The sequence below is a fragment of the Solenopsis invicta genome, chromosome 3, assembly GCF_016802725.1.
Source record: "Solenopsis invicta isolate M01_SB chromosome 3, UNIL_Sinv_3.0, whole genome shotgun sequence".
NCBI lineage: Eukaryota > Metazoa > Arthropoda > Insecta > Hymenoptera > Formicidae > Solenopsis > Solenopsis invicta.
This window is the reverse complement of record NC_052666.1, coordinates 24,813,453-24,825,542: the sequence shown is the minus strand read 5'-3', so window position 1 is coordinate 24,825,542 and position 12,090 is coordinate 24,813,453. Positions and strand designations below refer to the sequence as shown.

General features: G+C 30.4%; 1 protein-coding gene across 3 annotated transcripts in view; it reads right to left on the bottom strand.

Annotated features, from left to right (window-relative positions):
• Positions 1-6,629, bottom strand: part of LOC105197213 (pyrokinin-1 receptor) — a 43,382-nt gene extending 36,753 nt beyond the window's left edge. The window contains exon 1 of one of the 3 annotated variants that reach the window (XM_011163487.3): positions 5,011-6,629. In XM_011163487.3, coding sequence (XP_011161789.2) covers positions 5,011-5,845 — 835 coding nt within the window. In that variant the 5' untranslated portion in view covers positions 5,846-6,629. The remainder of the gene's footprint in view (positions 1-5,010) is intronic. The other 2 variants (XM_011163485.3, XM_011163486.3) reach the window with 2 other exon arrangements.
• Between the last annotated feature and the right edge of the window lie 5,461 nt (positions 6,630-12,090).

Here is a 12,090-nt window from a genome sequence, read left to right as displayed (position 1 = left end):
TCATGACAGAGCCGAACAAAAGTTGACGACCAATGATCGTTAATAAAATATCGATTTTTTTCAAGCAGCTGTTCGCAAGTCCGACCGTCCATACCGGGCGTAATAATATATTTAAAAAATAGTGTAACAAAAGAACGACCATAAGAAAATTTGAAGAAATGTGTTCTTGTAACGATACAGAATTTAAAAAGTGAGATAGCAACATTTTTCTTGTGAGATATTGTTCATCAGATTCGTAGTTTCCGACTATCAAACCTAAAACAACAGTAATTGCAAAAAAATTATTAAAACAGCGGCCGAAACATGGCAATTTTTTTAGAAATAATAACTTTTTATTGCAGAAAACGTGATTTTTTACTTTTTTTTTGAGGAAAAATTCAAATTTATATATACTGTATTAAAGGTTTGGAAATAACACACATGTTGTATATCAGATTTTTTTCAAATCGATCTGAACCTCCGTCTGTAATCAAGGACAAAATCAAGAGAAAAAAAAGTAATAAACATTGAGTAAAAGGGTAAATGTGTGTGTGCTTTTATTTCTCTTTTTGCAATTGACTCAGGGAAGAGCTTTATTTTTAATCTCAATATCCCTTTAATATGATGTATACATGCATAAGTGAGGTTACAGAAGCGAAACAAGATAAGGCTCCAAAAGCGGAACAATTGCCAGAAAAGCGCTACGTTACAATCAGAATATTGACAAAAAGATGTTGAATTCAGTTTATCAATAGAATACAATAGACGTTCATATTGAGAAAATAGAACAGCTTTTACATCACGTACAAAAGCAATAGATACTTCCCACTGTATGTTCTCGATTCTCGATTATTATTATCCATTTGAGTTTCGACGAAATGATACAGAGCAATTCTCAAGTTAGATTTAATTATAAGTTTAATTATAAAAGTTTCCGATGAAATAATCGAATTTAACTTAGGAGGTTTAAATTAAGTCTTTTATGTTATTAACTAATATATTGTATTAATATAACTGGAATCCATTCTTATTTTCTCAGATATTTCTTACTCTATCAATTATTTTAGTTTTATGTATATAAAAATACAGTTAGATATTAGACAATGAGTTAATACAGTATAAGCAGAATTAGGAAAGTGTGAAAAAGTAACTATTTACAATTACAGTTACTCTTTAAAAAAAAAAGGTAATATTTATATAAAAACTCTGCAACAAAGTGCGCTTGTTTTATAGCGCAAGTTATGATTGCGGAGTTTGCATATTTCAGAGAAGTTAAATGTGGAAAGAATTAAGGACAACATGAATAATTTTCATTTGTTATAAAAACTTCAATATTAATTTGACTTTGAAGGATAAGAGACAGTAATACGCATATCTCGATGTTGTTCCAATGCATATCTCATACCGTAAACAGCTTTCGTCATAGAAATTGTGCGTTGACAGTTTGACAAGTATTGAAGATTGATAACGATGCGAGTCATTTTATTAAGATTGAATTTGATATTGATTAATTTATGCAATAACATGCGTCGTTTTATTTACTATTTCCCTGGTAAGCATTCTGCTGCGCACTTTAGGTCTCATATCCGGAATAGCATTGGCAATTTTAATTAGAAGTCTTGAACTTTTAAGAAGTAATTAAGATTTATAAGTAAAAATTTAAATATCATTTTAATTTGTAATAGTCATAAATTGTAATATCATTTTAATTTGTAATAAAGCATAACAAGTAAAGAAACCAAACTAACTGCTGGTAAAGTAAGAAAATTAGTTGCGCAATGAAAAGTAATATGTCAGTTAGATTGTGGAAAATAATAGAATAATGATCACTATGTTTACACGTGCATGCATTACAACCTTGAATCAACTAATACTACTTGTTAACAATTAACTATAACCTAGTAAAGTAAGAACAAAAATTAGTTGCGCAATGAAAAGTAATATCAGTTAGATTGTGGAAAATAATAGAATAATAATCGTTATGTTACAGGTCCTTGCACATGTGAAGGAATAGCGATAGCCATAGAGAATAACAATAGGCATAGATTTTGCAGCTTCTGATTGGTTTACAGATATTTTTTGCAGCTTCTAATTGGTTGAACATTGCTTTACCATTCCTCGCCTATTCTTATCGTTATTTCCTCGCATTGTGCAAGAACCTTAACACGTGCATGTATTACGACCTTGAATTTAGTAATTTTACTTGCTAACGAATAGATATAACCACCTAAACCTTTGATTGTAGCTATTATGACTTTGACACTGTTGTGCGTTAAGATGATGATAGTAATTTTTAAAATACACAATTAAAATTTATTTATTGCTGCTCATTGAAATACAATCGCACGTCAATTCATTTGTGTAATGTTAAAGGAAAGTTACCAATACTGGTATACCATTTTGTTTTCAGGTAATATTTGTTAAATAAAAGCTAAAAATAAAACTTTAAAAAACTAAAAACAAATAAAAAATTTCTTTTATCAGCTGATGTAGCAGTTTTTTAATAATATTGTTTTCTATTTTGTAATAATGAATGTTTTCGCAACATAAAAGTGTGTTTGAGAAATTGAGCTTCAAAACAGACAGCACTCAAATAGCACAAGAACGTCCAATGGATGTCTACTTTTGGATATTGAATATTCTGTTTTGGTACAAGAGGATGCAATACTGCAATATACATAAATACGGCACATTCAGCATATCCAAATCTTCCATTATACTATGTAGGAGTTTGTTAACAATTCACTGAAAAATATTGAAAGAAATACCGTTTGACAGTATTGTAATAATAAATAACTACAACAATTGGTATACTTAGAATAATTAAATTTTCTAGTCTATATTTATAATATTTTTACATTTAAGTAATTGAAATTTATATTACATACGAAATTTATGAATATGAAATTTAAGAAACAAGTTTTGTAATGTAACAAACTAATTTTAACAAAACATAAATTTTTATAATATTTTTTAGAAATATTAAATATAATATTATATAAAAATAAGAAACGTTAAAAATATTTGTGAAAACATTAATGAAGTATTTTCAGTAAGTAAAAGTAATGAAATTGTTTGTAAGTATTACAAAGAGTTTTAGTAATAAGCATAGTTAATTATAAAATAAGTTGATAAATTAAGTTGACGAAATAAAAAAATATCTTTTATGTATTAAATAACAAAGTTTATAAAATGAAGAGATTACAATTAAACTCTTCTATTATGTTCAATTTATGTTTGTTTTTTTCTTTTTGGTATCTTATTAGTGGCTCTGTTGCATAAGATGCTGTTCATCTAAAGATTTAAAAAAATGTGAAAAAGCTCGTGAAACATCAACATCGTAATTAAAGATTTCATTATTATTGTTTATTCTCACGAAGAAGTGCAGCGGTTTACTTTGCACAGTGATTTTATGTTCTAAATCGTATTACGAGGAAATTATGAAGTAAAAAAATATAAACAAAATAGTTTTAGAAAACTATAAACATATAAAATGATCTAGTATTATCAATAATATATTTATTGTTATTTAAACTATGCAATTTGTAAAAGACAATAGTGCAAATTTTATTCTCGCTTTTCAAAAATTTGTTTTTAGCAGATTTTACATAGAAAAAATCATAAATGTAAGAAATATGGGTTATTATTTCTTTAATTATTTAATTATTTAAACAGATTATGTTTTTATGAGTATTAATATAATGCAATGTTTAATTTGCGAAAAATAAGAGAATATAACTTTAGACTATGCTATGTATTGATAACTAGCAACTATCCTTTACTAAAAAAAATAAGGAAATTTAAAATCAATTAAGAATAAATAAAAGAATGTAGAAATTAAAAATTAAAACAATGTCATGTACAAATATATGGGCCTATATAATTCAACAGAAAATCTTAACTAATATTTCTAAATAAATTGAATTTAAAAATAAATACCTACTACATTAAGAATATATTTTTTTAAATATCGTTTTGCCAACAGAACGAATTTAATGTTTTATGGAAACAAATCTATGATAAAAAGCGCGAACATAGAGAGTGCATTGCTATGTTCTCTGATTCTGTCATAGATGACAATCTTCTTTTGCATATTATGTTGTGTGCATAGAAATCAAGTATGTTCTAAAGTTTTAATTCCGCGATATTTGTAATAGTCTTCAATAATTCTAAAGTTTAATGTTTGATCTAAATTTTTGAATGGAAATTTTTGTGGTGATTAATATAAATATATTTAAAATATTAAATAAAGGCCATCATAACTAAAGAATTTTTTCCACGCAATTTTCAACGATAGTATTTCACACCGTATAAAATAAAATTTATATGTCGAGATATGACTGTAATTATTCAATTATTAATTATACACACAACGTGGAGCATATTTAGTCAATGAGTTTTTCATTAAATTTTTAATATTTTTTTATTTTAAAGATATGGAATTTTTATTGCGTACTATAGGAATATTTCGATCTACGCAGAAACGTTGTTTTACATATTTATTTATTAATTTTTTAAATAAAACCACAGCTTTAATGACCAGTATTATCATGCAACATATTGATGTTTCATATGCCTCATGAAATAATAATGCGCATTTATGAGAGCAACCGTGTGATCATTATAGCGACGCGACTGCAACGGTGTGATAATTATTTGTGGTTTGCTGAATCGCTCAATATGTACGCAAAAACACAATGATTCATGAAACGATTCACGCTCAATGTTGTTACGTTTTAATTGTGTAAAATATTATGAAGCAATTTAATCTTATTTTTATTTAATATTATTAAGCAATTAACCTTTACAAATGGGGAAGCTGTTATTACGTTTCATAATAACAGTGTGTCATATTTTGACACAAGAAAAGATTCGTTATAATTCATTTTTCGTAAGCTGTTTAAAATTAGTTTCTGATGAGATCCAATCATTTATCAACGACTATTTAATTCAACTATTTTGACACTCTTTTTCATTATAAATGAATGAATGAGACTGAACACTTTTTCGCGGAGTCTCGTGAAAACTTACCTAACGTTTTCAACACTCTTCTGGACGATCTACCCGGATAATGTCTGCAGTTTCTCGACTCGGTTCTACCCGGAACAGTCATGTTTGATTTTCTGAGCTTGAGACCGATCAACACGTATAGAAACGTAATGAGGCACATCGGTATCACGAAGAACAGGAACGTGGATAGTTCAAACGAGTGATTGATGATGGTCCTCTTGATCGTGCACATCACCATATCAGGATGTTTGTTGTGCCGAACTACGCCGAACTGCAGAGCTTGCGGTAGCGCGAACAACAATGCCACCAGCCATACGATCAGGATTAGTTTGATCGCACGAGACAGATTCGATAGGGTCTGCGAGAGGAATGGATGACAGATCGCTACGTATCTCTCGACCGTGAAGGCAGCGATGGTGAGTACCGATGCGTTCGTGGAAGTTTCCGAAGCGAGGCCGCGCAGCACGCAGAAGCCCTCGCCGAAAATGTAGGGGTACTTGCACCAGACCAGGTACATTTCTGCCGGCAGGCCCGACACCAACAGCAACAGGTCAGATATAGCAAGACTGAAGAGATAATAGTTCGTGGCGGTGTGCATAGACTTGTTGCGCGCAATCACGATGCACGTGGTAACATTGCCGACGATGCCCGTGATGAAGATCGCGGCGTAGATTATGGTCACTGGTATCACTACGTACAAGGAGTCTCGATACGGACCGGATGACATGTTCGAAGATCCCAGGTTCTCCTCGTACGTGTCATTGTAGTAATGCTCCGAGGACGACGCCAGGGTGTCATCATAGCTGGGTTTTAAGAAAGTACCATTTAACAGGATGGACACTACCGTGGGTCCCATCGCGATTCTAATCACTTGATATACGCGCACTCGAGAAGTTCTTCACTCCTTGGCATTCTGGATCACTTCCAACAATTAATCGTTCATTTTCTTAATAGTTTGTTTCGTTCCCGTGCTTGCTCTCATACCACGAAGTTTCGATCTGCTGCACGCATCGTTAAATTCGTCTTCTTCCGTTTAAGTTCTTCCGTGTTTCGTGTCGCCGCAAATAAGTTGATCTTTCGTATAGAAAATAAGAAGCAGAGAAACTTGATGCCTTTTTAATTTAATTTTGTAATTCTAGTTCTAAAAACTTGCTGAAATAATATATCTTATTTTTATATGTTAAAGTTAGTCTTTCATTCATTTTCGAATTACCGCAGAAGTTCGCTTAAAATGGGAGAGGGGGGGGGAGGGGGTGGGACAATAAAACTCGTTATCATTTATTTTATTATTGAAGCATATACGAGCTTGAGATCACGAACTTCACGAAATATCTCACAAAGTGAATCGAAGACGAAATGAATGCCAAAGCCTCGCTCTCTATTAAATATCAATTCGCGCCTATCTCTTTTTGTTTTTGTATCGATGGAGTGGCGTTTATTTAGTTCCCTCATGTATGTGGGAGATCGGGAGCACGTGTGGTGAAGGTTTCACTCAGGACAATCTCGCAGTGATCTTGCCCACGGTTTGTTTTTCTTCGAGCGTACGGTCGCGCGCAAGGTGCGATACTGCCGCTACGGGCGCCGGTCAAATCACGACTGCCGACGTCGCGACGCGCCGAAGAACGCCGGGCGTCCGTCTCTCGGGCAAGTAGTGAGCTACCGCGCTGGCGCTCTGATATCTCTCGACGCCTGAAGTTTCCTAGGATTCCCCGTTTTTCCGCAATTTTTTGTCTTGACAATCGTGAACGGCGGTAATGGTAAAACCCTCGTCTTTTCTTTTTTTTTTACAATCGAGTCTTCGAGTCGTGTACCTGTGCCACATATAAGCACGTTCAATTTTTATGGTGGCACATATTTGCAGTCGAAATGGCATACAAGCTTTTGCGATTTTTATTCCTCTCTTGGTTGAGACAGAGAAAGAGATAGAGAGAGAAGAGTAATCCCTCTTTTGCATAGTGATTTGTTCTCAAATTATCATCGCGCTCTATTGCATTTATATCTCTATATTTTGAATCTGCAAGAGGAAAAAATCAAATTCGTATTGATGTATTCTGTACTTTATTAGATTATAATTTAAATAAAATCCAGAAAACTTAAATTAATAAAAAAAGTAAAATATAACTTTGATATTATAAATTTCCTATTTAACAATGCATATAACACAAATGTGTTGTACTTAACAGTTGTATTGTTGCGTAGGAAATTTATAATATAAAATATGATAATAAGAAAACAGACCGACATGTGAAAGCACTAAAGTTAAAGAGTCATAACGGTCATAGCTAGATCTTATTATTAGTGCTGACATTTTTCTTATATAAATTTTGTATGTATTGCAAATTTACCAAACTCCGCATCGATAAATTTTTCTTGAAACATAGTTCGAAGTTGAATGAAAATAGTAATATCATAATATTAAATCAAGAATCAATATAATACAAATAATAGTAACAATCATCTAATAAAATAATGATGCCAATAATAAGAAAACATTCTCTTTTAAAACAAATATAGTATAAAGTATAGGGGAGAATAAATCGGTTTTAGTTCCAAGCAGGATTTTTTTAATATAAGTAAATGAATACGGTTAAGCAGATTTGCGTGTCATTTATAATGTAACGGCTTTATAAAGCACCGAACATGTGGCAGCAGTTTGACAGTTCTCTATTATAACATTTATAGAATAGACGCAAATGCGTATTTTCAGCCATCGTGCATCAAGTTTTTTAAAAATAGAAAATCCTTATAAATTATTACTTAAAAGGTTAAAGTTTTGAAAAAGTGATTCAAGATAATTAAAGAATGTAGAATTTCAAAATATCAAGCATTTTGTGATCACTTATGCAATTTATTATAAAATTTGTTCCAAAGTTGGAAAGGAATCGTGTCCAAATCGAACTTTAACATCAAAATTGCAATCTGATCATAGCACTGGTGATTGGCCGATTAGATCTGGCCCTAGAAATGTTAAATTAATAAAATATAAATTATCACACTCGGAATAATTGAATTTTATTGATTTCAATTTTAATTATAAAAACAGTCTAATTTCTTTTTCTGAATAAAAATTTTAAATTGCTTGTTTTACTTAATACTAAAACAAGTACAGAAGAAGAGGATTATATGACACTCACTTATTTTATTGAATAACTTTGTTTATAATGTCAGGCTTAAAGTAACGAAATATTTATTACTTAGGACGTCATTTATAAAAATGAGACACACTGCATAATCGCTGGAAGAAAAAAAGTGATGATAATATAGGTAGCCAAAAAAAATGTTTTAAAACAATTTAGTTTAAGAAAACACACAGTATTTTGTTACAAAATTATTTTTAAATTTTTATTGTTTAGAATTTTCCTGATTTAAAATTTTCCTGTATTTAAAGACTTTAGAGATATCATGAGAAATATTATTTTACTCTTGTTTAACATTAAATAACAAACATAAAATAATATTTTTAATGTTTTTGAACATCGCTCTTTAGAGTAACAATCGATTTGTTGAAAAAATATTTTGTTAAATAAAAATTTGGTTTAAAAAACCATATTAACAAAATTCTGTTATTGTATAACTCTGCATAATTCAAAGTATGTATAGCCGAATAAAAAGTTAAATGACAGAAAAAAACACTCGCATGTATATACATTTGTGTGATAATACGCTCAAGTTTAAAAACAATGGAAAAGTATGTGTAATTAAGTACTAAAATAAGTCTTGAAAAAGTTTAGAAGTTTTCAAAAGTAAAAATGTCTTATAATAATTGGTAGCTATTGTATATTGACATATTAACGCCACTGTAAAACGGCGGACTATATACTAACGGAATAATTCTATTAACAATTATTAAAATTCGTCACCTAATAACGGAGATAATTCGAGTAGCCGTAATGTCCATAATAGCCATAATACCTTTTTCTCGTCTACATTAAAATCTTTTAAAATTCTATCTAAAAGTCAAAAAATAGGTGTGTCAGATTTAGACCAGAGAAATCATGTAGAAATATAATAATTATTATTTTACTTCCCTAAGATTCGAGATATTTTTTTCCATATTTCTGAAAGTGTTTTTATCTTTTTCAATAAAAGGTTTTATTGAAGGATTAAGTATATAAAGGATTTACTTTTGCACGTTTTTAATTATTTTGCTATTATTTTTAAAATCTTGAATAAACCTCTGAATAAATAACATTACTTAAAGAGTTGAAATCTTGAAAGATAATTATTTAAAAATTATTTTATAAGTCCGTTTTTGATTTTTATTTTTTCTTTCTCAAAAGAAGTAGTACTCGGCGCAGTTGATAGTACATACTTTTTGCTCATTTATGCTGATTATACTTGCACAGTATATAACACAGCATGCGATTGTTTGATAGAACAATGCTGGAATGATCAAAGAATAGTTCAGTAAGGTGAACGTTGTGAAACATTCGTTAATTGAACGGAAAATTAAGAACTCTAATTTATGTTTAAACAACTTACCTTAACAACATAAAATAATTATAAAATATTTTTAAAAATTTCAAAAATTTTTATATTACTGTATTAGCATGTTTCCAAGCCAGTATACAATATTTTTGTTTATTTTAGAACTCTTTCTTCAGTAGTTGAGTAGTATTTTGAAATAAACATAACAGGAATATGAATTTTTTCTATAATTTAACTTCACATATTCATAATTGAATAATATTTTATAACTGTACATTTATGTAGGTATATTTATTTTTCGAATTTGATATTTTAAATATTAAAAGTCTTGTATACTAAAATTCGAAAAATAATAATTACCGCGTCAAATAATACATAGAATTTATATTATACACGTACACTTACGCACGCGCGCGCGCGCGCGCGCACACACACACACACACACACACACACACACACACACACACACATATGTACATATATATACATATTTTTAAACTTTAAAACAAAAATGTTCTCAGAATATTTATTTTCTTAAAAAAGACTTCAAATATTCAAATCTTTTTAATGAAAGATCGAAAGATCTTCCATGAATTAATACATATAATGACTGAATTGTCAACTGATGTTAGTTAATCGATTGTTTAGAAATATACTAACAAATATACTATCTGATAAAATAAAACCCAATCTGATAGAACCGAAATATTATAAATTTCTGTGAAAACAGTATTAAAAGGAAATTGTTGTGTGTGTTTTGTATCTGTACATGTCATCCTGTCTTCTTTAAAATCTTGTATTCTTTAAACCAAACACAATTAACAACATTGTTATCTTAAGTCCTGATACCCAATTGTAATGTATCCACTCCAATTTATAACTTCTTTTTACGTTTTTACGTCGCAAATTCTTTAGATATTTTTCTTCAATTATAGCAAACGTTTTTGTAACGCAAAAAAGAATAATATGCAAAAGAATAAAGCATAAAGTTAAAAATACTGTCTTATCTTAAAAACTTGTATATAAATTATAAACATTAATAGTAATTATTTGCAATCGCGAAGCATTGATCATTTAAAATCGTGTGCGTTTCCACACACGTGCTGCATGCGTCTCATTATATAATTGGAAACTGCTTCGAATCAACTAGCGCGAAAAACAAGATTAAAGCATGAAGAATGTATATTTATCTCTTTGAGATGGATAAAAAAGTTAATTATTGTATCCAATTATTCTCAAGCACTTTATCAACAATACAGAGTTAACTCAAAATCGCTTGAATTAAGCACGCACTAACGTGCAATTTATTTATTTCTCAAATCAATTTAAGAGCAATAATAAAATAATTCAAGGTCGTTTATTACACGCTGAAATGAATTACCACCTTTTCACTCGTCTTGATAATAGTGTCATAGGGTCTAGATTGATCCGCATTTGAGGACGATAACGTTACCGAATTAGAGCGAAGTGACACGTCGTTCGCCGCCACTCTCGCAATTTGTGACCTTGGAGACCGCGAACGAAGGTCATCGTTGAAAGGCCCGTAATGCAACACGATCTCCTTTATTAATTAGACATTTGAAAGACCATTCCTAACAATCCTATCAATTCTCTTTGCCTTATTGCGCTTTCTTTTCTCTTATTTTTACATTGATCCTGCGAGCCAATTATCTACTTCTTTCCTTCATTTACTAGCGATTCCTGTTTTATATCCGTTTCTGTCAATGTAGATTAATTTTAATCTTGGTTTAATTCATTTGCTACTTCTTTCTAATTCTAAGAATAAAGAGTTAAACTGTGATTAAAATTAATCTACATATTGGTAGAAATAGAGATTAAAATATTGATTATTTACTTCTACTACAACATTCATGAAGGCATATCAAAACTTGCCTTTTTCTCAGAAATTATCTTTTTCGCCAGCGCGTGATCGAATATGAAGTCAGTTAAGTAATAGCGCATGATGAATGTTTATATTGATAATTCTTTTCTCCCCTCCTCGCTCTGTGTATATATTGTGCGTGTACGTGTGTGTGTGTGCGTGCGTGCGTGCGTGCGTGCGTATGCGTGTGCGTGTGCGTGCGTGCGTGCGTACGTGTTTGTGTGTGTGTGTGTGTGTGTGTGTGTGTGTGTGTGCGCGTGCGTGCGTGCGTGCGTGCGTGTCCTTACTTAACATAAAAAATTGAAATAGGTTTTGACCTTAAGCTTACAAAAAGAAGCTTAAAATCAAAGTCAAAGCTTATTTTTATTTTTTATTTAAAATCATCCCATCTTATATTCTAATAAATTACAAAGAATAAAGTTTAATCTAAATTATCTAAACTTTAATTTTAGTTAATTAGGATTCCATCATATTGAATAAGAATTTGCCATTTTGAATTTCGTAAACCTGACAAATTTTAAATCAGCAATTTTCAAAGAAAATTCTTCCAATTATATTTTGTTTATCTGTGTTAGTGTTTAGTTCTTTTAGTCTGTTAAAAAGCTACTTTTATGCTTTCAAAAGTTTATTATTTCTAACTAGTATATGTTGAAAAAAAAAATCGCATTTTGAAGAGAAAGAATAGCACTGCATAAGGCTCCTAAGTAATCGACCGAGAACTTCGCATTGACGATGCCGATGCAGTATCGCGGTAAAAATTGTAACTAATAGACGTGAAACCTGACATATTG